The following is a 25,574-nucleotide window of genomic DNA, read 5'->3' as shown; positions in this document are numbered from 1 at the left end:
AACCAACATCCTAAACCGAACTTAGAATAGCACATAAAAAGTCTAAAAAAAAAAAGGATACTGTAATGAGGGGGAAAAAAATTGACACGCATGTAACTGTATTAATTATATTCCTATATACCTCCAACAAAAATATAAATCACAATATTAATAAGAAAAAAATGAATTTTGTTTCAGGAATCAGGCAAGTGAATGATAGAGAAAAGAATAAACATAACTGGTTTGTTTTTCCAGGTTATGAGTTTATTGTAAATATATAACTGTTTTTCTAATCATACAAAGTCTGCTGGACCCATGCAAATCCTTTGTATCAAAAGCCCAATGTTCTGTGAAGGGTCATGCTTCTAATGAGTTACCCTAGGTATTAACACACCAGTGATGGTGCAACTTCACCTTTCATGCAGTTTTGTTCCAGATGCACATTCCAAAATGTCTTGCAATGTCAACCATTTCCTGTATAGACATGGTGCAGGAACATTAATTTAGGTCAGCATTTCTTTCAGGGGATTTACAGGTAAGCACTGCATACCAGCAAGCAGGTAAATACCCTAACCATTGTATGTAACTTAAATGACAGATTCAGAGGAATATTGATATTTTGCTACAATCAGACTTCTAAGGTTTCAAGAATTTTATGACATGAATCTCTAGGTAAATTATGTTCATGATTAAGTGGTAAAACTGTTCCCAAGAGAGCCACTGACTCTGCTCGTAGGCTTTACCCTTTGAAAGTGTTCAGACCCAAATAGCGAGGAAACGCAAATCTGCAAGCTGTGCTTTAGGACTAATGAGCAAGCCCTTCTTGGAGGCATGAGTTTGCTAAGTTTTGTTGCTGCTGACAGCGAGGGCAGACGGACAGCAACTCCTGACTCCTGGCCTGCTCACCACATTATTAGATTTTACTCATTGGAAATGCATGACTGGAGGCGGTCTAATCCAATTGGCCCTGGAGCCAGGGTCCTCGCGAGTTTCCTGCCGGCGCGTGCTCTTCCAGCCCAAACCCTTCCCTGTTTTAATTAAACACTTTGGAAACAACTAAAATGAACCCACACACAGGACTTTGAGATGTCAACATTTCCTCAAATAATAATAAGTTCAGTTAAAATTAACAAATTAAGGGAAAACGTATATATGCAAAACACACCTATGGGTTATCTGTACAAATAATTCAGCTACAGTGCTACTTGCTGATGGGAATGTGTGTCAAACAATAGGCTACAAACCACCAACCCACAGCCAACATTAAACAAAACAAACACCAACAACACAGTTCTTGCTTAAGCCATTAATATGACCCTTATGATTAACACTGAAAGAATTAGGAAATCTGCAACCAGAAATCATGGACAACAAGTTAGTACAGAAATACAAGTCCTGAGCAAATCAGTGAAGAAGAGCAACAATAATAAAAATTTTGTACTTCAAAAATCAGTTTTCCATCAAAAGAAATAGCAAAGGAATGTGATCATACGCTGGACAAAGTTACTTAAAAAGAGTACAAGAACACAGATTCAAGACTTAACCCTAGACTCAGCCCCTTGCCTGTGCATCAATAAAACTGCTACTAATACTTCCAAAGACAGAGGGCACAGTACAAGAGTGAGGTAGAGTCAAGTAGCTCTTGTAAATAAAGCTGATTATTTCTAATGTTTTCAATTCTGCCAAAGTTTCAAATGGTAAAAGCCAAACCTATCTATCTTCTTCCTCACTAAAGGTCAGTGCAACCATATTAGAGTCATTTAAAACAATTTTGCACAGTAAATATTGTATTAACTTGACTGAACGCATTTGCCCCTCAAGGGTGCTTAAACCATTTCTATCATATTGTTATCAATATCCTTAAAATCACAGACTGCAAGAGCCCATTCTCAAACTGGCATTGTTAGTAATCATCTCCAGGTAACTTCTTTTTTTTTTTTCTTGAAAATACAGTTGGGCTCTGTATATCGTTGAGCAGACTTTTTGTTTTTTTACTTGTTTAATATCGACCCGGTGTGGACTGGAACGGTCATCTTTTTTTTCCCTTTTCTCCACAGGATCAGTCTGCTTTGTATGGAGTGCTGGATGGTTGTTTATTCCACTTTGGTGTACTCCTCCACATGACCCAGGACTTTCTTTCTCTGTCGTAACATGTGGAAGTAGAGCTGGGGGAATACTGTAGAGGGACAAAGATGCTCATTAACAACCAGAATTAGTGTGGGGAAAAAAGAGTGATGTGTTTTAATATGACCTCATCAGAAACACTAAATTAGCCGCCAGACAATTAGAAATAGAGACTGAAATAACATTTTGGGTGTTCAGATGGGATATTTATAATCCAGATAAAAATAATGACACACTTACAAGGGATGTACGAGACCATGGTGAGGATGAGGAAGGTATAGTAGTCGAAGGAGAAGTTGTATTTGTTGGGCAGAGTAACTGAATAGAGGCCTGTCTTCTGAACATAAGGCAGTGCAGCGTAGATGGTTAAAAGTTCACCAGTCACTCCCATGGGGTACAGCACAATAAAGAATGTGTATCTGTAGAGAGACATTAAACATAATCAACCCTTCACCAACAGGACTTAAACACCACTATAATCCTATTCCTGCAGCAAGGTGAACGTTCAGGTCGACGAGTTAGTGATATTTAGCGGTAATGCATATTTTTATTAAAATGGACGATGTTATTCCAAGGTGTGGCCCATTATTGTGGCTATATTTGAAACTACTGGTTTCAGTCTCTGTGTGCTCTTTAATTAAAAAAAACCCAAAAAACAGTACACCACAAACAGAGAAGGTATAATGTGCCTTTACCTTGCCCATTTAATGAGGTAAGGCAGATGATTGAGGAGGCTGAATGTGTAGAAAGAATAGCGGATTATCTCTGTGATTGTCCACGCCACCACAAAGAGAAGCACGCTGTCTTCACTCTGCACCTGGAGCAAATGGAAACAACACACAGGAGTCAGAAACACAAAACATGGCTCATTCCAGCATGTCTGTGTTTTCAGAGGAGGTTAATCCAGACCCATGCAGCTATATGTTTACTACTAGTTTCACTGCATTAAGATAAGCCAAGACATCAAGCAGAAAGAAAGGAGGGAGAGACAGATGCCGAGAGATAAAATCCTAAAACATAGGCAGGCACATTGCAGATAGAGAAGAACATATAACCTGTAGATTTTTCTATTCAGTGTTATGTCTTTGCACACATGTAATATGTTATTTTTCGAAAGATAAAATACAACATGTTTAAATATGGCCACAGTAGTCTTACAGCATACAAATCCACAAGTGTTATTGTTCATTTCATGTTCAAGCAGATTGTCCTTAAGAAACAAAACTTACAGTTTCTGCAAAGATGTATTTCTCTGAAGCGAACAAACAAAACCTGAGCCTCAGTCACTAGCACATCATTTAACAGCCATAGAAATAAGGAGAACTAGAATTATATAAACCTAACAAGAGATTGAATGGGATCCTTAAACATTTTTTCTCATTCCTCTTAATCTCCTGATGTATAGAGATAACTTTTAAAGCTACTATGGAGATCTATGACACAACACTGGAGGGCAGTGTTTTAGAAACAAAGCATATCAGAAGATAATTGCAGAAACCCCCCTTTGATCCCTGACAATGAATGATCACAATTAACACAGCCTTAACTAACCCTTGCTGCAAGAAAAAATTCATGTTATCCAGTTAACACAATTGCATTGTTTGTTGCTGGTATTGTTGGTTGCCTGGGGTGTAATTGAAGTACTGGGGGTATTCCACAAGGCATTATTTCTCAGTTAGCCAGCTAACTTAAGCCCAAATTTAAGGACTGTACAATAGGAATCTCGCTCAGCTCTGTTCCTATTGGACAGTCTTGACTTTGGGCTTAAGTAAACTGGCTAAACTGAGAAATCCTGCTTTTTGAAATACCCCCCTGGATCTACTGTATATGTTTACAGTTTATAGATCTGACCTTAAAATTAGAGAGAAAGGGGACTCTGTTTCCAATATTTTCCCCCTGTTGTTAAAACAAAGTCACTTGGTTTGTACTGGTTTTTGAAAAGAACATTATGGATGATTTCAAACATAGGCATTTGAACAAAACCATGGGTTAAAAAATTGAAACACAAATCATAAGCTATTTAAATAAAAATAAGCTTCAAAACAATATTTGTTTTTAAACAAGTATGTCCTGTATAGACAGTATCATAATAATGCTGTTATCTATCTTTTATTATGTTTTAAAAAGTAAACAGATAAAAATAAATGTTTATTACTGCATTATTCAATACACTTACTTCTCTAACACTGTGTGTAACAGCCCAAGTGAGGAACACCCGCGACATCACCTGAAATCCAGTCAGGACCACAGAGGAGGGCACAATTCCTATAAAGGGGAAGAGATTTTGACAAAAATAAAGTCACATAACTTAGAAGCCAGGAGTGAATAACACTGCAATATGCTATTCATGAGAATGATTTGAAAATATTAATTCCCAACACGAGCAAATACATGTAAATCACCTTATGAATAAGCATTCAACATAAGTTTAGTAACTGGTCTCAATTCCATATCTGGCTTATAACAATACTTTTTCATTAATTGCCAGCATATTGTGCACTCAAACTATATACACATCTTGTATGAGTGTACTACAAAGTGAAGTGAAGCTGCAGGATTCGAATAGCAGTGAGCAAGCAGGAACGAGCAGCAGACAGATGCAGGAGAGATGGCTGTTTGCACTCTGAAAGGTCACATCTAGCTTTAAGTCTCAAATAATGAGGTGTGGACTGTGCTCCCTGTGCTCCCCACACACAGTGAGAGCCAGGCTCTTTACTACATTAGCACTGTAAGTGTCACTGGAGCCTTCACACTCCACAGATACAGCACTACCACTGTGCTCCTAATGTTTCACTATAGTGACTTGAATGATTTCACATTCTACACTGTGACATGACTGTTTTAATTTACATAATAATCGTGGATTAGGAAAGGCAATTAAAACCATTGCATTTTCTGAATTAACTTTCTATGCATTTCTAAACTTTTTTTTATTACGGTGCCTGTGCAACAAAAGGTTTTTTGTGCTAAAGAGAATTCTAAAAGGTGAAGGCAATTGTTTTTTTGTATTACGGTGCCTGTGCAACAAAAGGTTTTTTGTGCTAAAGAGAATTCTAAAAGGTGAAGGCAATTGTTTAAATATCCTTAATGAAAAAAAGCAACTAAGAGCTGAATCATACAAATTTATTTGATCTTGAAAATGTTATAAGTGAAATTTTATGTTCAAGTAGTGATTTATAAAATGTAAATTTGATGTTAAATATTTGGGTATATGAAAGATGTACCAGTCACCTTATGAGGTCAACAGTGTTTTCAAACAGTGTAAAGTAGATGATCTAAATAGGTCTGAATACAATGAAAAGTTAATGAAAAGCAGTTTTTCATTGTGCATCTTGTGCACAAAACCTAGCTTTAGTCGTTTTCAAACACAACTAACTGTATCCTTTTTTCTTATCTATTATCTGTAGAAACAATAATATTATATGAATGGTTACTGTTTTTAATTGTATATAAATGGACTTTAAATGCAACTTGTGTGCAGCTGAATCTGAGATTACTCAGAATGACCTATCCCATTCCTCATTTCCTAAAATAAAAAGATATATAATAGAGTATACTGTGAGAGAGTGATGGCACTTACCAAAAGCACAATGCAATATCTGTGAAGATGGCAAGAAAAAAAAATTAGACCAAACTGCTAGATATTTCAATCCAGAAATAAACACACAAACACAGACAAATGTCTTTTGTCATTAAGTTAGTCGTGTAATTCAATAAGTAGATAAACAGTTGTGTATTAAAATAACTGAGGCTTTTCTGAGCAGCCCATTGATATGTTAAATCTTACTTGAAAATTTATGCTCAGAGCATAGCTTTAATTGAGATGACTGGACTGTAAGAGGCACTGATGGAATGAATCTGGACAACATCACTATAACACCTCATTAACATGCTTGACAGCTGCCATAAAGGAATTTGAGTTGGACAGTTTTGATCTAAAAATAGCTACTACTCTGTAAACACAAATTCTTGCTTCAAAACAGTCTTCATTGTACTGACAGAAAAACGTCTGACCCAAACTGTATGCATTGCCCTACATGAACACTTTGATTAGATGACAAATTCTCCATTAACATATTTCCTCATGGTTTCTCAGCACTAACCTCAAGGAGGGCACCGGTCTGGAAGAACTTCAGAGGCTTCTCTATAGAGTAGTAAAGACCATGGTAGCTGCCTCTAGTAAGGTAGGCACGGACCAGTCCCACAGCAATGACTAACCACCTGAAACAAAAAAGTTTAAGACTCCATTTGTTCCGTCTCAATATTAAAATTTGCATTTCATTTTAAAGTTATCATGATTATTATTATTATTGAAAACTGAAGCTGGTCCCCTGTAAAAAAAAAAAGTCTCTACTCTTCATGTGATTCTCTAAATGTGGGAGTACTTCTATGAAGCTTTGATGCAATTCAGCCACTAAAACGAAGGAGGTAAATCACTTATGGTGAAATATCAGTTATGGATCACAAACTTCACTTCCAACATACCAGAGGTACTTATTGATGCTCCTTCACTTGGGGGACTTGGAGGGCTTCATGCCCCCATTGACTTTGTGACATTAGGCTCATGTGCAAACATTGACGGAACACAGGGCATCCTGGTTTGTTCAACAGTAGATGATTTGTAGGATTGGACCAGACAGACTTTCCATCAGTTCCCACTTGAATCAGTAAGCCTGTCTCAGGTTCACTGGTTCTTCTTTGAACCATGTTTGGTAGGTACCCAAAAACCTATGCATACCCCCCAAAACTTTTTGAGAATGTTCTGGCCAAATGGACATAATCAACCATTTCATTTTGAAATGCAGAATATTAGCATCACAATCTGGCTCTTATTAAAGTCACTTAAACCCTTGTATTTGTTTTTAGATTCCAACACATTAGCTTCCAGAACTGATCATTAAATTAGCTGTCCACCATATTCCACTATAATGAGACAACCAATTTTATTCAGTTCATCCGTTAGTGATATTGATTTTGTGGCTGATTTGTATATAAACACAAATTTCTAGATTTAAGATGACACCACAATAGTTATGTTTAATCTTATAACCATTTCACTTTGACAAAACAGTTTTAGAAGTGTGCTCCTGGCATGGTCAAACCTTCATGTCACTAACTATCAGAGTATAGCTGTCTCACAATTTCACGGCTGCCTGGAGCACAAAGAACCCAGACATACATGGCTGATATTATCCTCTTAGGACCCTGTCCTACTGTCACAGATTTGCAGTTGTCAGTTTAGGCCGAGGGTGGGGGTACTATAGGCCCATGACTGCCACAGTGCAATTCACAATGAACAAGCAGCTACCAGCACAGCACCATGGCATAAGAAAACCTGTATTAAAAAACATCAATTTCCACAATAAATAAATAAAATTCCATTCAGTTTAATTTACAAACTTGGTAATACTTCAAAGATATCAAACACATCCAGACTCTGGAACGTTTTACTGCACAAAATAGAGTGAGAGAACTTCCATGTGCTTGGGGTGTTGAAACGGGCCAAACAATGGCCATATGTAGAGAGTATCTTGATACTCTAGAAATTTGTGTCTGTTAAATGCTGTAAGTGTAAGTATGTGACCAGACTTGATGTTTATGAGGGATAATATCCAAACCAATTAATCTAGAGATAGTGAAACTACTTTATCCAGAGATAAGGTGGTCAAGCCATATCATACTGAAGAATGTGGACAAACTACTTCACCTACAGAAACAAAAGACAGACCTGAACCAGATAAATGTTGACTAGACCCTTCAGCCAGAGAGAGCAAGAGAGAGAGAGAAAAGCTACACAATATCATCCAGATTATCTAATTACTTTAGAGCAAAGAGAAACTAGGCAAGCTTTGGTGATTTATGTCAATGCCTTTGTTTACATGTGTTTTTTATTATGTGATTGTGTTGTACAGAATATATGGGAGGACAGGATTAATAAATACAGAAATGAAAAAAGGAGCTCAAAGATATGTTCATAAAATATAACACCAGCATCCGTGTTTTTCTTGTTCATTTTATTTAAAAATACTATATGATCTACCTCCAAAGAACAAAGAAGAACAAGAACATTGTGTTGATTTGAAGAATTACAATTACTTATTTATTCAGTGTAACTGGTTAAAGCACATAAAGTGTAAGGAGGCTGTGCGCTACTATGTGGAATTTTATAAACACACTAGCGCCACAAAATGTCTCCCCACCTTTACAATATTTCAGTCAAACACACGCACTCGCGTTAAATAAGACCAACTTAGCAGTCCTCCTCTCTCTGTGCTATATAATACGTGTGTAAATGTTGCAGAGTTCCAAGCTGTCCTGCTGAGCTTGTGAACAAACTAACACCAAGCTGAGGCTCTGTCCAACGCCCATGGAGTCGTGCCAAACACAGCCCCAGAAACACACACAAACAGAGCGAGTTCCTGTCTTATTTTCTAGTATACAGCAATGGTTCAGGCTGAAGAACCTACTATTCTTTGCTTACAGCTGGGAACTAATTTTTCTGGTTCACAAACCAGTTTATATCGGTGGACATGTACTGAATGGTTCCAAATTTAGCTAACAAACTGGAATGTGAAATATGGCTGAACTAACAACAGACGGTGTAGTAATGGCACCTTAAGCTCTCTCTGCTAAATATGGCTGACCTAACAGTTCTTACACATGCATGCGAATTTCAACATTAGGAGTCAGCCAATCAGTAAGCCAAAATGCCTCTTCTAGGCTGGCCTGGTAGGCGATCCAGCGATCACTTCACCCAACTGGAGAAATGGAAAAAGTTATTATTCTGGAACAAATCAGTTAAACTGAATTTATGGTTTCCTACATTGAGAAAACTTGTAAACTAAATTGAAGGCATATTTTAAATCACTTATTATATTAATCCCACTGTAGGGTTACTGTATATTTGAAAATATGAATGTATTAATTTATTCAGTACCTTCCAGCCCTGGAACTACCTGCTTATTGCAGAAAGGTGTTCACTCTGCCTCAGTACTTTGCACCATCAGCTCATGTCTGTAATGTTGCGCAAACGACATAAATCCTGTCTGACTGCCTTCACACCGAGATTGTTCAACGTTCGACTTGACTAACCACCTGTTGTAGATTACGTTAAATCAAACATACACTATTTGTAATGTAATATGCGATATTAACCGAAAAAACGCTAATGACCACTTAATTCAGTCTCTAAACAGTTGTGAACTGTAATAACAACGGTGTAACATGTTTAAACACTAGTCGTTTTTCTTGCTTTATTCCACGGCAGTGTTCGTCACCCATTTTTCCAGGGCGTTACAGTAATTTCAGTTATAAGGTATCACTAGCTAAAACAATTGGAATTCAGCTTTTAAACGTTAACGGCTCACGTACACTGCATGTTTTAGTTTAAACCTAGGCGAACAAAAAGCCTGCAAAAACGATATCGACTATATAGAAATACAGCTTAATGGCCTACAAAAAATATAAATTAACTGTGTAAAAATAAGCAACAAATGAGACTGACGTTAGCGTCTCGTTTCGTCTTCCCCGTTCCACCTTAAATTGTGTAGCTGTAATACAACTAATGCACCACTTAAGGTGGAATGGAATATTGGAATGACAAGCTAACTTCAGTTGGTTCAGTAATGTTAGTGTAGCAGTTCTCCAGTCAGTTTAGCAGTTTATTTATGGAAAAGGAACTATTATCGCGGTACATTTAAAGCTAGAACGGATAGCTGGTATAAGAGCTGGATTAAGCTGTGTAAAAGGGAGCTCCCAATAGGGCACTGTCCATTCATTCCTGTGTAGCGCTCACCGGAGCTCCTTCACAGTGGATTAGGGGTTGTAACGTTAACGTTAAATTTGTGTAAGTCTGTCTCACCCTGCTGTCATCACCACGTTGTAAATGACCAGATACGCCGTGGCCAGTGTTCCCGGACCTTTCTTCTTCTTGTGGCTCCCATCGTTATGGGAAGTTTTGGTGGTCCCCATAGCAGGTGCAGACATGATCAGGGTATCAAACGACTGCTACTGTAAGAGCTAGAGCTGCTGTTACCACTCTCTCTCTCACTGAACGAGGGCCTCAACAACCGAGGGCACGTCAGTAAAGAGCGCCATCTCGCGGACAATAACAATAAATAAATTCAGCCATCAGTTTTTGAACAGTATCAGTTAGGATGACTCAAGTTTGTCACACACAAAATATGTTCCCTGGTAAGACAAAACTGAAAGATCACTGTATCAATCCCCAGGGATGCCTCAGTCATCCGATGATGAGAATCCAAGACAAAAGAACCGGCCTCGCTGTCTCCGGGTGGGCAGGATGGCCTAGTCTCTCCTCTTTCACTCCATATTAATAGACAACCCAATTTTACATTCAAACTACCAACATGTCCTGATTGTAAAAATAGTAAAAAACATTAATAATATAGCCTTAATAATAATAATAGAATTAATTACACCAAACACAGGGCGAAAAGAAAAGAAGGAAGACAAACACATCACAGTAAATAGTTCTCCGACTCTCCAGCAGGCGGCAGTGTTTCACCACTTGCCTTCAACTGTAAATAAAGAAGTCTCGGTCCTGCCTGTTGAAAATAAAGATGATTTCTGGAGGGTGTTGTATTTAGATTTCGTGTGTGAGCAGGTGGACATGACGAAAAATCCAGTCGGGGTGTTGGATGTGTGTTTGTTTAAGAAATGAATACCGAACGTTTAATTGTCTTCAGGCGCTCTCGGGGCAGACGGTGAAGTTGACGGAAGAGAAAGAGCAGCAGTTTGGAGAGTGAACGGACTTCTATGGATCAGAGCGAGAGACTCAGTCAGACATCAGACATCAACCAAAATTAATACGAAGACGACGTCTGTCATTATCAGCCGAAGAAAGAAGCCGAGATGCCGCTGTTCGGGCAGAACCAGTTCGATCATGACGTCGGTAAGTGTGTGTATGTGCGTGTGTGTGTGTGTGTGTGTCAGCACTTGGAGCTAACGGACTGAGACTCGGAGACAGAAAACATATTAACTGATCAATATCGCAACTTTCAGAGCTCGCTCTGACACACACAGATACAAATCTTTTACACTCATTTGTGGTAAAGCTCGGATGTGAAGATCCAGCTGGGGGACATTTCCAGAGGCTAGTCTCATCATTTCCGCGTTTGTTGTGTTATGACACTACTGGAAAGTAGCTAAAAAATACCCATCAGAGTCAGCACAAGTGTTCACATTTCACAAAGGGACAAGGGTTATTATTGCACTCTACTAGACTGATGTTGGACACTGCTTTTGTCAAAGTTATTGTTAAATCCCCCTGAGAGGGAGTGAGGCTCTGCTCTTACGACAATGTTACTCTCGTATTAATTAGCTGTTAACTCTTTTTTAGGATATTTGATTTCTTTAAATGCTTTAGTTTTGTAATTTTTATTTTATTTTTTATTTATGACACAGAAAGACGAACTTTAAAAGTAATACAAACAAACATAAATAGAACAACACACCCAACACAAACCTGTCCCCTCTCTTCATCTGTCAGAGGTACAGGTCCTACAATCTTGAGAATGTCATTGCTATGAAGGGGCTGCCTGATGATTTATGTGATTTATATATATGTATATTATATATATATGTATGTGTGTAAAGGAAAATTCCCCTGATCCCCAGCTTTCCTCTGTATGTGATCCACTTCTCCCTGTGTGTTCTGAAGATGTTCACTTTTAGTCTTTTCATTTCACACATTTCATTAATAAGTTTTCATCTTTGCATTATTAGTGGTCAGACTGTAACCACTTGTTTATTGTTCATAACTCATCGTATATGAGTTGTATCAATAGTTATTTCAGAATCAGTCCAAATACAATGTCTCATTTAATGATGCCTTTTATTGTTAGCTGTATATATTTCCAAAAAAAAAAAACCTGAAAAATTGGGCAAGCCCAAAATGCGTAAAAGTGGTTAGGCCTTGATTCTCCGCAGCCCTTGTTTTGTGCAAGGGCCCCGAAAATGTTATGTTCAACTGATTTCTATTATCTGTCATAATTTTGACAAAAAAAGCATTATGTCAGTAGGTTGCTGATATAAATATTAAATTTAATTTGAATCATTAATATTTACAGTAATAATTATACCAATAATAATAATAATAATAATAAAACAGACACCATTTTTAGAGTTCTTTTCATACATGTAGCAGCTCAGTGCTTTACAGCCTTCATTTGAATTCTAACAGTAATTTAGGAAAGATAAAACTCAACCAGATCAAATTAAAAATGAATACTACAGACTAAATATAAATAAAAAAGAGACTTGGCATTTAATTAACAGTTATATTAAAGAGAAGTTTTCAGATTGTTTTTTTTGTTGTTGTTGTTGTTGTTTTTGATTTGTTTTTTACAGTGTCCTTATAAGAACAAACAGATTTCCACACTTTTTGAAGCATAATAATAAAGAGCCCTCTGCATGTTTTCTATGTTTAGGAGGTATTTGCAGAAGGCTGTAATCTAAAGATCTACATTTTTACATTGTATTAGTTGGAGGGAAAAAAAGATGCTTGTGCATACACGTGTACTGTGTTGAGGGTTAAATATTTATGGGATTTCTAAACATATTTTCAGGATAAATTCCCTAATGGCTCATTATAGACTCCCACAGCCATCCTCATTTTCCTGTTGCAATGCGTATCACGTCTGTGAAGGTGCTCAGATTAATATAACTCTAAAAAATGTAAACTATCACAAACATAAAATAAAGCATGGGTTTACAAAACTTAGGAATCTAAAGCTGTTATGGATCTAAAGTAATTTTAATGAAATCATGACGGCATAGATGATATTTCAAAGTACAACTCAATGTGTTAAACATCACAATATACCTCGTTTATAAATACTGGCACACATCTACTGTTGAAGCTAACTCGTGCTAGGTTTTCTGTGTGGTTGCAGGTTTATTTGTTTTATTTTCACATTCTCATTTGTAACTTAGATTTTTAATTACTTTTATCATCAGTCCTCAAGTCTCACTGACCAAAATATTGAATGTCTCAAGCTTCAGAGAGTTGTTGCAGATGTAAGGCCAGAGTTTGTTCATGTAGAAAGATTAGCAGAGCAAATGCAAATGTACTTGCAAATTTTGATAGTTGTTTGTGGCAAGCAGGAAGGCACAGAAATCATATTTACATGCCAGCATAGTCTGCCTCCCTGAATTTAGTCGGCAATTGGTTGAAAAAAAAAAAAAAAAACGTATTAATTTGCTAATACATACATAGAAAACACTCCACATTAGTCCCTGTGTTTGATTATGTTGTAGGTAAATTATTGTTTTTTAAATTATAAATGCACAGTAACACTTTGATAATATTAACATTTTCAGTATAGCTGATACAAATGCTTCTTTTTAAATATTTTCCAAACTTTTAAATGCATTTTGGTTTAATTAAAAACTCCTTAAACATTACTGGATTGAACTAGATTAATTATGTATATCCATTCTGGATTATTTTTATTGATAATGGTCCTTTTTTTTGTTGGTACCTTGTCTTTCAATCACTTTAAGTTTTAAAGAATTAATTGACCTTGGGCATAACTTTTTAAGCAGGTCTAATGTTTTTTCCTATTTTGTGTTTTCAGAAAAGGTAACAAATGAAAACAACACAACAGACGACTGGGGCCTTATTATGGATATTTGTGACAGAGTTGGAACAACACCAAATGGGTGAGCCTAATTCATGCACACACAAGACATCCTTTATTTTAAGTATTGTTTAGGTTGATATTGAGAATTAATTATGGGCCAAACATAGCTCTGTTCAGTATGTTTTAAATAATGCCAATTGTGTTGTTATGTCCCTTGCCAAATTGAATATATTAATGAAGAATTTCATGACAGTAATGTCTTTCTTATGTGAAACAGACTTCATATTAGTCACATGTGTGTAGGTCTCTATTTGGACCACACTGCTCATTAGTCCCAATCTCTGTCTCTTTTCTAACTGAATTCACATCTGATTTTTCACAGTGCGAAGGATTGTCTCAGGTCAATTATGAAGCGAGCCAACCATAAGGTTCCTCATGTTGCCATGCAGGCCTTAACAGTGAGTGCAAAACTCTCACTTCCAGTTAGAGGGAATTATATGGAAATTACCTTTTTAAACTATTTCACACCCACTCTTCCAGTCTGTTCTCTGTGTTTCTGTATTTTGGTGGCTTTTTTTCTTTTGGCCTTTCATAAATATATAAGAAGGTTTATGATATTTAATAACCTCTTCCAGAGCATAGCAGCATTTGATAGTTCCAGTTATCAGTGTCTGAGTGATCTGTCGTATTCTTCATGTGCATTGTTTCTCTCTATTGTTGACATTCTGTAAATCTTCTCAACATTAAAGTAGCTATACAATAAATTACCAATATTTTATTTGGAAAGGGTGAAGGAAAATGTTCACTTATATTGCTGTATATCTAGAGATAGTTGTTTTATAGTATATGAAGTTTCACATTATTTACTGGTCAGGTGTTTAAAATAATTGAGTTATTTACATAAGCACTTCAGCAGACAATGTGACATGGATTGTAGTTGCGCATTTTGTTAATTTTGAAACTCTTCTTCTGTAGTTGCTTGGTGCTTGCGTTGCAAACAGTGGAAAAATCTTCCATCTAGAAATCTGTTCCAGAGAGTTTGCAAGTGAAGTCCGAAGCTTGTTAAACAAAGTAAGATGATGCTCTCTGTAAATATTATTGTATCTCCATTAAATAATATATATATGTTTTGCTTTAAAATTGAAGTATTCCTGCCAGTAATGGCGTGGTCCTACTCTGTCTTCCAGGCTCATCCCAAAGTGAGTGAGAAACTAAAAGGCCTCATGGTAGAGTGGGCTGATGAGTTCCAGAATGATCCGCAGCTGAGCCTTGTTGGTGCTACCATCAAAGCTCTGAAGGAGGAAGGAGTGACTTTCCCCCCTTCTGGCTCTAAGGTACCCACAAGGATTTTCTGTCTCCCACATGGTCTGTGTTCAGCTTCATTGTGTTAATTTCATTCTGATAGTTACTGGTCTATGAATATGACATGAAATATTTTTTTACTTCAATCTGGAATTGAGATCCTTTTGTTCAGATTTGTTTTTTTTAACTACGTTACGAGTTGATTTTTTAGAAAAGTTCTTGGTTTAAAATAAAAAAATCCATTTGGCTTAATGGTCAGTTAAGATACACAAAAGCTACTCTTTCCTTACATTTTCTATTTTAAAGAAGGGTGAACGGCTTTTGTAATTTTATGTTTTAATAGCACACCCTGTACTTGTGAAACACCTAGTCAGAAACACTATTTTAGTTACTGTCCATCAGTTGTCATGTCATTGTGATACCCAGCAACATTATGGAATATTGCATCTTATGTCCCATAGCCCTGCTCTGTGATTTGGCCTACATAAATATCTTACTTGGTTTGCTACCATTTAGGTCAGTTCTGAATAAATTATCAATTTGTCATTTTACCACATGTTGGAATACCACCCTGAAACTTCATGGAACTTGCCAGGATCAGTATATCAGCTGCTGCATCTGTGATTAAGGTCAGGTTTATTGGTGGTCTTTGCTGTATTGATACCACTATTTGCTTGTAGAAATTAGATGGGTATTTTAGCACTGAGGGGAGAAAATATGCATGGGTGGAGGGGGCTGAGAATGTACAATGGCATTTCCTTTCACATATTTTAAGTAGAGCCAAGGCTCTCTCATGAGTTTCTGTTTTCGACACTTGTTTTGACTCTAATAAAATACATATTGCGTGTTGTTTTATCTGGGTTATGGCAATCGTGGGAAGTCTTCTGGCTATGGATTATTCCAAGATAAATTCTATGAATCATTTCCATGACTATGACCGTGTTGGTCATAAAAGGTTGTGAAACTGCAAATGCCCTCTGTTATAATGATTTCCAAACTGTCCTGGCCTACATCTTGATATGGGTTGCTAGGTCATAGGTTCTTTCTTTTGATGTAAATAATAGTTGGAAGTACTGGTGTATACCCGTAGATGGCAGCGCAGCTTCATGTAAACCCAGTGAAGAGCTGTGAGTTTTGGTTCAATGTTGTGCACTGCAGTAAAAATCACAGTCGTGAGCAGGTATTTTAAACAAGGTTTTGTGGTGATGGATGAGACTGTGCTTTCTTTGAAGTTTGACCAGTGCTGACCTCTGGCTGCATTGATCTGTGTTGACTGCAGAGCTCCAGCAGCAAATCCAGCAGCAATCCTGTCACCAGCCGAGGATCTGATGATGACGACCTTGCCAAAGGTGATCCTTCCCAGCTGTTTAGTGATTTTTTTTGTATTTGAAACGATTGTGTTTGCTTAATATTTGATAGATTGTTTGCACTACTTATAAACATTTTGATCATAGAGGCTTGCACTCTGTAAATCATTTATTAATCATTGATAGTCATGAATCATTGTTTTTCCAAGAAACTGGACTGTTGAATGTCTCTGTGTGTGCCTCTGTGCAGCCATTGAGCTGTCTTTGCAGGAGCAGAAGCAGCAAGCTGAGACTCGACCGCTCTTTGTGACACCTGACCCACCTTTCAATATGAATGCAGTTAAAGAGTCACGCAAAGTACGCGCCCTCTATGACTTTGAGGCAGCAGAGGACAACGAACTCACATTTAAGGCTGGAGAGCTTGTTTTGGTTCTAGATGACAGGTAACATATTCCCAATTTTGTTGGTAGTTTGATAGAGGACAAAGAAACTGAACTCAGCACTCAACTAAAGAGAAATTATGCGAACGCTATATGGATTATGTGAAGTGGACCTGTCATGGTCATTAAATCTTAATTAAGAATTAAGCCAAAGTTTTGAAAGTACAAGTCTAAAATGGCTAAGTAAACATATTTCTTATTAGGGCTGGGCAATTAATCGAAGATGAATCAAAATGGACATTCAGAAATTATAATCGACGTAGACAAGATTATGTCGATTAGACCAATTATGTTTAACTTCTAAAAAATGTATTCTATGTCATGTCCCCACTGTGTGCTTGTGTACTGTCCCTTTTAAAACCACGCTACCAAGCTGTACTCGCCTGTTTCTGCCCTCATCTGCAACGTGGAAGCAACCAAAGAAAAACACAGCGTCTGTGGTTTGGATATGCTGTGTTTTGACTATAATTAATACAACACTGTAAAAACAGTCAAATGTAAACGCTGAGAAAAAAAACAAATATATGTTTCAACCACCAAAGCAAAATCATACACCAGATATAAACAGTGCTCAAAAACAAGAGACGAACAATCTCCCAGCAACCTTAGAAAAAATATCTCAGCTTTAATACTGGAGCATATTTACAGTACAAGCCTCGTCACTGAACTATGAGGGGGAAAAATGCAAAAACAAATAATTGTTCATTAATTGTAATTGTGGTAAAACGTACAATTAATTGTGATATTGATTTACATTCTGTTGCCAACAGAAAGTAAAAGTATGAAATCTACCCACTGAAAAAACCCAACAAATAATGATAATAATAACTTACCTCAGTTAATAGTGAGCATATTATATTTATTTTTGTGTTAGACCTAACTGTCAAAACGATTTAAAAGTTATGTTTCATTTTAACCGGGCTGTTTTAAGCTGTGATCTGTTGCCTTTGTAACAGATTTCTACAAATTATATTTGATTTTTTTCATAATACAGTGTTTTTCTTTGATTTAACAGTGACCCAAATTGGTGGAAAGGAGAAAACCACAGAGGGGTTGGACTTTTTCCATCTAATTTTGTTACAAATAATCTAAATGCAGAACCGGAACCAGGTAACATTCATTAAAATGATACTCTCAAATACTTCATTATTCCACCATCATGGTTTGTGGAACTCCAAAAACGTCTTTTTATTTAGTCACATTTGTAGAGAAGACCGTAGTTCCTGAGGAGCCCCAAGTAGAAGTGAAGGCAGAGGAGCCTGAGCCAGTACACATAGATGAGGTAGGTTTAATGTTGATATTTTTACCAGCATTTTTGGCAAAATATTAGCAGTAAAGCATATGATGGCAGATAAAAATGAAACTTTAAATCACATGTGCCTTCTGTATCCTCAACAGGAGAAGATGGACAAAACGTTATACTTACTTCAGAACACAGATCCAGCTGATGCCACACCTGACAGCTCTGAGCTAATTGCTTTGGAGGGTATAGATCTTATGTCGCCTTAAAAATCATCATGGGTCTAAAAATAGGTTTCTTCAGAAGAGAAAAGATTTATTTGATAAATTAACGTTAAGAATTTTTTCATCTAACTATGGAGTATTTCTCTAGATCCATTCATTATGCAGCTGCCACATAAGGGAACATTGAGCTACTGCATTTTCAGTTAGCAATGATAAGTTAATTTATTCAAATGAGAGCCCTAGGTGTGTTATCACATTCATTTTTTAATGTTTTGGTTTCAGGCGCATGTGCACAGATGAACCCATTAATTGATGAAAAATTGGAGGAGCTTGACAGGTTTGTTAAAGTAATATTAGCTCATGTCAGTCTATCTGTGGAATAAAATCAATATCAACACTTTGACCCCTTCTATCTGGCAGGAAGCACTCGGAGTTATCTGAGCTGAACGTGAAGGTGCTGGAGGCCCTGGAGCTCTATAACCAGTTGATGAATGAGGCTCCTATGTACTCAGCCTACACAAAGATGCAGACTCTCCAGGGCACTTATCCAGCAGCTCCCCCTGCAGTGGCTATGCAGGTTACACAAATACATATATATAAACAATGCTTACTGGGTTTGCTTTCCCCTTTCTTTTGAAAGTCTGAATTGCACACAGGAAAATTTATTACTGAAAACAAAATAGAAAGTGATGTATGGTCTGTACTTTTAAAACTACATTTCTTGATACTCTGACAAAGAATATATTTATTATATTGTGGCAAATGTAATTGTAGCAGCTTGCATTACATTGGGATTTACATTCACTTCCTAAATGGATTATTCTGAAAAATATTTGTTTTCCATGCCTATATTTGGGTCAAACTTAAGATTAGGCATATTTGGTTAGAAATACCCTAGCTCTCTTACGCTGAAACATACTTTATGCAAGCACACTAACACCAATCCTTTGAGATTACACAAATGTAATTGAGTAATGTTTTATTCTTAAATGTGTAATGCTGCAATACCTAGTATGCAGCTTGTGATTGCGTTACATTATGAATTACATCAAGGAGAGTTCTATTGTCAACCAAGCTTGGCCAAGATCTGCTCTGTCTTTTTGCCCCCTTGAGAGTTCTGGTAGGTTTAACTGCCACAGTAACATAAAAGCAAACACTGTGTACAGCAGGACTGTGCATTTGCATTGCATTTGTGGGCATCGTAATTTGTGTTTTCACATACTGCAAATTGTGTGTGTGTGTGTGTGTGTGTGTGAATTAATTACCCCTTGGTACTAAGTAGTTAAAATCTTCCTGTATGAAATGGGACAACAATTAAAAAATGTAATACATCATCAGTTGATATGAAGTTGTATTTTCAGCAGCTATTCATTCTAACCTTACAGTTCCACCTTAAATGTTGCAGTAACCTCAAGTATCAGAATGTAAAGGAGGAACTGGAAATTTAGTAGCTACCATCTGAGATCTCAGCATACTACTAGTGAGGTTTTATGCTTGTTATGAGATAATGGGTCATATGCAGAAATTGCATTAAACTGAAAATAAAACAAAAATAAAGATTGATTTTAGAAGAGAAAATACTTATTTAACTGCGACCCTGAAATGGATTAATTGGAAAAGATGATGATGAAATACTTTTTTTATGGTGTGCTGCCTTTCTTGTGATTCACAAGGCATTTATAACACTCAGTTTTGAGTGTGCCACAAAAAAAATTCTCTATTTTATAGGGACATGTATACATATCATTTTGTCCTACCCCTCTATCCCCACAAGAGTGGAGACACCGTACCCCTGGGTAAAATAAAGAGGTTGGGGCAAGGGGTTAAATGGTATTGACCCTTGGGTTATATGTGTATGGTGGATTGCTTGAATGGAGACTGATGATGTGTCTCATTTATTTGCTCCCAAATTTTCTTAGGGTTATCCAGGCCAGGCCTACATGCCTGGAAGTATTCCACAAGGCTTTAGTCTTGGGTCGGACCAAGCTGCACCACTCTGCTCTATGCCCCCCACTGTCAACTCTACAGCCCCCAGTCAGCCAGCACAGTCACCCTACCCTGTCAGGTACTTGTGAGTTCCTATATTTCAGAAAAATGACATGATGACCACTTGTGTGTGTCTCAGTTTGATGCTCATTTTATAGGTTGATCATTTTACTCGTTTTGATGTGATCCTCTTGCAGCAGTGGTATGGGTGCACCATATATGAACCAAGGACCTGGCACCTATCCTCCACAGATGAGTGTGGCTATGGACATGTCTGCTTATCAAAACGCTAATCCTGGTATGCCTCCAACCTCTTATCCAATGGCAGCACCTGCCCCCCCTTCAGCCCAGCAGCAGGCAGCCTTCTACCAGCAGCCCCTTCTGTGAAGCTGTGACTCTACAGCTGTGCATCCCTGCCAACACAGATTCAAAACATGATAAGGTTCTATTTCTTGATTTATTGCAAGGTAGATCGTAGACATTTGGCTCAGTAGTAAATCACTACAGGAAAGATGTGCTATTCATTCGAGGAATGCCAGTACACTCGCTCCAAAAAGAAGCTGTTTTCCACAAACATGGCTTTTATGTTTTCTGCATATGTCTCTACCCAATTGGTAAGGTTTTGTGTGCATGTTTTTTTTTAATTATGCAACTATGGCCCTTCTACACCAGCATACAAATGAAGATTGTGAAGTACTTCTGGCCCTAAATGGAGAATTTAAGCCAGCCTGCGAGAATTCATTTTACTTTGGAAGTGAGAGCATTCTTTTTAGACAGGATGTGCTTTGTTCTGTTGGGTTTTTTTTTTCGTTCTAAGTTTTGTTTAGTTTTTCATCTTTCTTTGTGCTGTGCTGAGACAAATCTCATGCCAGACTGACAGTTTGATTGTTTTAGCCTTCATATCTCGCTGCCTTCCAGAAGGTAATTAAAACCTTACAAAGACACAACTAATAATGAAGGTTTTTCACTTCATAGTTTTTCACTTTCATATTTCTCCAAATGCTGAAATAATGGAACATGGCTTGCCAGTGCATTTTGGCTAATATCCAGGTTTACAGGTTTAGAATGACAGTGAAATGCCTTTTGTGTTAGAATCAGGCTGCTGTCAGGGTTGTGTGAGGGATGGGATGTGAGAAGCAGCTGTTAGGTGGTACTGCTATAAACTGCAGAAATTGAAGCTCACATCCTGTACAGAGCTTTCGTATGCTTGGCCTTCAGCTGAAAGTGGGCACAAATGCAATCCCTATATGGATAATCTTTATGGTTTCAATGTAGAAATTACCTTTTTAATACGCAAGTACTACTTGTGTTTGCTTTTTGGGTGTTCACTATTGTTGGACTTCTAATTTAACTTCTGTAAAGTTACACAAACAAATCATGATGAAAATTTTGAATGTTGCCTGTTATGGCTTTGTGTGATTTCTTTTTCTTGTTTTCACAAGTTGTAGATGTGTTTCTTTGAAAATAGATTTGGGTGGACAGCTGTCTTTCCCTCTGACCAAATTTTTGTCATATATTGAGACTTAGGGAATGCTTTGCTTTCATTTGTGTTTTGTGTAAGTGTAAAAAATTATTATTCCATTCAGTAGATTTGGAAGAACCTCAATTTTTGAGTAATATTTCCCATATTGAATTATTAAACAGTGAAACAATTTGTCGAGATGAAAAAACATGTGAAGTAGACAGAATTATTGTATCTATTTTCTTAACCTGCCTCAACAAGAATATTGTATATTAGATGTAACATATCTTAACATTTCTGTATTGCACCTTAACTTCATAAACATGTACCACCAGATGCCTTGTTCTGTCAGACAATGTAAGTAAAAAAAAATAAGAACAAAAACATGCAATTTATAGAATTTATTTCAGATGCTGCTGTAAACCTGTATGTTTGATCAGAAATAGAGGGAATGTTCCTTGGCTTGTGCACTTCTACCAGACTCCATGTTTTATAACATCAAAGTTGACCTGGTTCCTGAGTTCATGTTTATAATATTACTTTTGTAACACAGTGAATTCTAATATCTTTCCAAATAAATTTGCCTTGTGATTCACATGCTGCATTTTCCAGAAACACTTATGGATATTAAGTGTTATATTTCAGATTGTGACACTGGTATTAGTCTACTGTTCAGTGGATTTCCTCTTTAGTTGGGCAAGGAGTACCTTACTCACAGTGAGAAACACAGTGAGTAAGGTAGAAACACAGAAAACACAGTTTTCTTGGAATCAAACTCATAAATAACAGTTAAGCGCTGCCTTGTCATCTCACAACAAAATATAAAGTTAGGGTTTTTTTTTTCCTATTTCTCAAAGCTTTTAGTCTAGTTTATTCCATGATTAAACTTTTGGTGGTTTTCAAGGTTTGTGTGGTTTCTTAAATCTAATAGTGTCATAGTTTCATTGCAATAAAGCTCCAGGGTCCTGGGTTTAAATATCTTTTTTTTTTTTTTTTTTTTTTTTTTTTCTTTTTTGGGAGTTTGGTGTGTTCTCCCTGTGTCTATGTGAGTTAACTCCTAGAGCGCTGGTTTTCTCCCACAGCTGAGTGTGTGTTGCTGCCTTACACCTAGTGATTTTGTATAGGCTGTAGATCCACTGCCACCTTAGAGGAACGAATGAGTAATCTAGGCAATATCTCCTGTTGACATTTTATCTAAACTTGGGAAAGACATTTTGAAGGCAGCTAACATGTATTGGGTTAGTTGCTTGTGTGAATGTGAGTGTCTATTGGAAGCAGAACAGAATGTGGCTAACTTACATTCAATGATTTTATTCAAGAAATGGAGAGAGGTTCACTCTCTCTCTGCATGGGTTTCTTCTGGGTGTTCTGGTTTTCTCCCACAATCCAGGAACAAACACTGGTAGATGGATTAGCCATGCAGAAGTGTCCATTGGTGTGAGTGTGTGCTGCCATGTGATGGATTGGTGCCTCATCAAGGGTGTGTTCTTGCCAAGTGATTCTGGGTAGGCATCTGGATTCTCCATGACACACAAATCTGGATATGGAGTTATATCCAATGAATGAACTGAAGAAAGAAAAATATAAAAGAATTAAGACATTTTTAAATTAGTACCACCAGTAGAGTTGTTGCAGACTTCAACATGTATCCATAATTAATATGCTTACATCCGTTATCACCTCTTGGGTCTATTCGCATAAATTCTAGGAAAAAGTAGCAATTTACAGGTACAGATAGGCCAAGCTCCATGGAAAACATGCCATATTAATCTATAGAATGACAACTCTTTCAACTCCCCTGATTTCCGTCTGCCTTTGTGGGATATGCCCAGGAGAAAGTACACCAGGGTGTCTGACATTTTGCATTCTATACTGCCCTTCTGAAGGCATTTATTATACATAATAGGCCTATGAATAGCACAGCAGGTGAAGGAAGCTTTGTGTAGGACTTCAATGGTTTTACATTTAATAACATTACCTTCAATTATGTAGTGCTGGCATTTTGAAAAGAAGGAAATAGTCACTTGTTTCTTTATTATGTTTTATAAAAATCTAAACAGTAGGACTTTTGGTAATTTACAACGGATCCTGGTGCAGAGTGAATTGATCCTAGTGAAGTGCATTGATTGAGTTGCCCCCTTCTGAATATTTTTCAAATGTTATCACTTTCACCCAAACACAAATCTGAACTCCTTTGCTGTTTTTATCTTTCTTTCTTTCTTTCTTTCTTTCTTTCATTCTTTTTACACTGCATGCTAGTAGATACAGGTTGTTCTACGGCATTTCTCAGGAAGCTACATGTTTATGTATGGTTCCTGATTCCTCTGCATTATCCTATGAGAATCTCTGAAACATTTTAACATCTCTGAACATATTACCAGAACAAAATATAAAGATAGTTATATGGATTCATAACAAATTATATAAAAACCTTGTGCAATTTTGACCAAAACATGGTTCAAATATAAATATTTAAATGGGGACATATTATTTCCAGTGAGTGTGAGGAGTTTGGTGTGTTCTCCCAGTGTCGTGGGTTTCCTCTGAGTGTTCCGGTTTCCACCCACTGTCCAAAAACACATGCTGGTAAGTGGACTGGCTACTCAAAGTCTCCAGAGGTGTGAGTGAATGTGTGACTGTGTTGCCGTGTGAAGGACTGGCGCACATTCCAGGGTGTGATCCTGCCTTTGACCTAGTGATTCCGGGTAGCTTCTGGAAACACCATGACCCGGAAATGGATAAGCACTTACAGACAATGAATGAATGAATGAACCCAGTTCCCTCTGTGTTTATTCCAGTCACTTCCATAGCCACAGGTGTATAAAATCAAGCACCAAAGCATGCAGACTGTATCTACAAAAAAGAAAGAAAGAAAATAAATTGTGAAACAATGGTCGCTCTCAGGAGCTCAGTGAATTCCAGCGTGGTGCTGTGATACGATGCCACATTTGCAACAAGATGAATTGTGAAATTTCCTCATTATTAAATATTCCACAGTCAAATGTTAGTGGTTTTATAACAAAGTGGAGTATAGTAGGAACTACAGCAATTCAGAAGTAGTAGGCCACATAAAATTACAGAGTGGGTTCAGCAGATGCTGAGGGGCATAGTGTGCAGGGGTCTCCAAATTTCTGCAGAGTCAGTGACTACCGACCTCCAAACTTCATGTGGCCTTTAGATTAGTTCAAGAAGAGCGGGCAGAGAGCTTTATGGGATGTGTTTCCCTTGGCTGAGCAGCTGCATCTAGCATTATATCACCAAGTGCAAAGCAAAGTGTCAGATGCAGTGGTGTAAAGCACTGGACTCTAGTGCAGTGGAGACGTGTTCTCTGGAGTGATGAATCATGCTTCTCTTTCTGGCGATCCAATGGACGAATCTGGGTCTGGCAGTTGTCAGGAGAACAGTACTTGTCTGCTTGTATTTTGCCAAGTAAAATTTTGGTGGAGGGGGTTGTTATGGTGTGAGGCTGTTTTTCAGTGAAATGAACTCTTAATGCTTCAGCATACCAAGCGATTTTGGACAATTTCAGGCTCAACATTGTGGGAACAGTTTGACGATGGCCTCTTACTGTTCCAACATAACTGCACACCAGTACACAAAGCATGGTCCATAAAAACATGGATGACTGAGTTTGGTGTTGAATAGCTTGACTGGCCTGTATAGAGTGTTGTTTATTTCAATATTGTGATGAAACTGCAGAATAAACTTTCACGCCGACACCATTCTTATGTGGCAAATAAACCGATTATTACAATGAAACGAACAGCATCTTGAACAAACACCAATGGACTGCTTGTTGAGAAGTTGCCAATGCCTTCTGACATTCCAGTCCCTATTCTCTACTCATATAGGTTGTTTTCATTCTATATAAGGTAAGCCATACCTTTTGTTTACATCTCTCTTA

The 25,574-nt window shown here is 37.3% G+C and overlaps 2 protein-coding genes across 2 annotated transcripts; one reads left to right on the top strand and one right to left on the bottom strand.

The window, feature by feature from the left end:
- Window positions 1-235: 235 nt before the first annotated feature.
- On the bottom strand, window positions 236-10,557 carry hacd2 (3-hydroxyacyl-CoA dehydratase 2). Its single transcript, XM_066641397.1, has 7 exons — window positions 9,965-10,557; window positions 6,207-6,324; window positions 5,684-5,702; window positions 4,280-4,368; window positions 2,799-2,920; window positions 2,344-2,522; window positions 236-2,155 (listed from the first exon to the last, which is right to left on the bottom strand). The coding sequence occupies exons 1-7, from the start codon at window positions 10,087-10,089 to the stop codon at window positions 2,073-2,075; spliced, it is 735 nt and encodes a 244-aa protein (XP_066497494.1). The 5' UTR covers window positions 10,090-10,557; the 3' UTR covers window positions 236-2,072.
- Window positions 10,558-10,764: 207 nt separating this feature from the next.
- On the top strand, window positions 10,765-22,496 carry stam2 (signal transducing adaptor molecule (SH3 domain and ITAM motif) 2). The gene is made up of 14 exons (XM_066641100.1): window positions 10,765-11,017; window positions 13,704-13,788; window positions 14,092-14,167; window positions 14,685-14,780; window positions 14,897-15,043; window positions 16,291-16,360; window positions 16,569-16,761; window positions 17,774-17,868; window positions 17,955-18,040; window positions 18,157-18,244; window positions 18,505-18,559; window positions 18,643-18,799; window positions 20,142-20,287; window positions 20,406-22,496. The coding sequence occupies exons 1-14, from the start codon at window positions 10,978-10,980 to the stop codon at window positions 20,593-20,595; spliced, it is 1,524 nt and encodes a 507-aa protein (XP_066497197.1). The 5' UTR covers window positions 10,765-10,977; the 3' UTR covers window positions 20,596-22,496.
- The last annotated feature ends 3,078 nt before the right edge of the window (window positions 22,497-25,574 follow it).

Source organism: Hoplias malabaricus, chromosome 12 (assembly GCF_029633855.1).
Source record: "Hoplias malabaricus isolate fHopMal1 chromosome 12, fHopMal1.hap1, whole genome shotgun sequence".
NCBI classification, from domain to species: Eukaryota; Metazoa; Chordata; class Actinopteri; order Characiformes; family Erythrinidae; genus Hoplias; species Hoplias malabaricus.
This window is presented reverse-complemented; position numbering and strand designations above follow the sequence as displayed.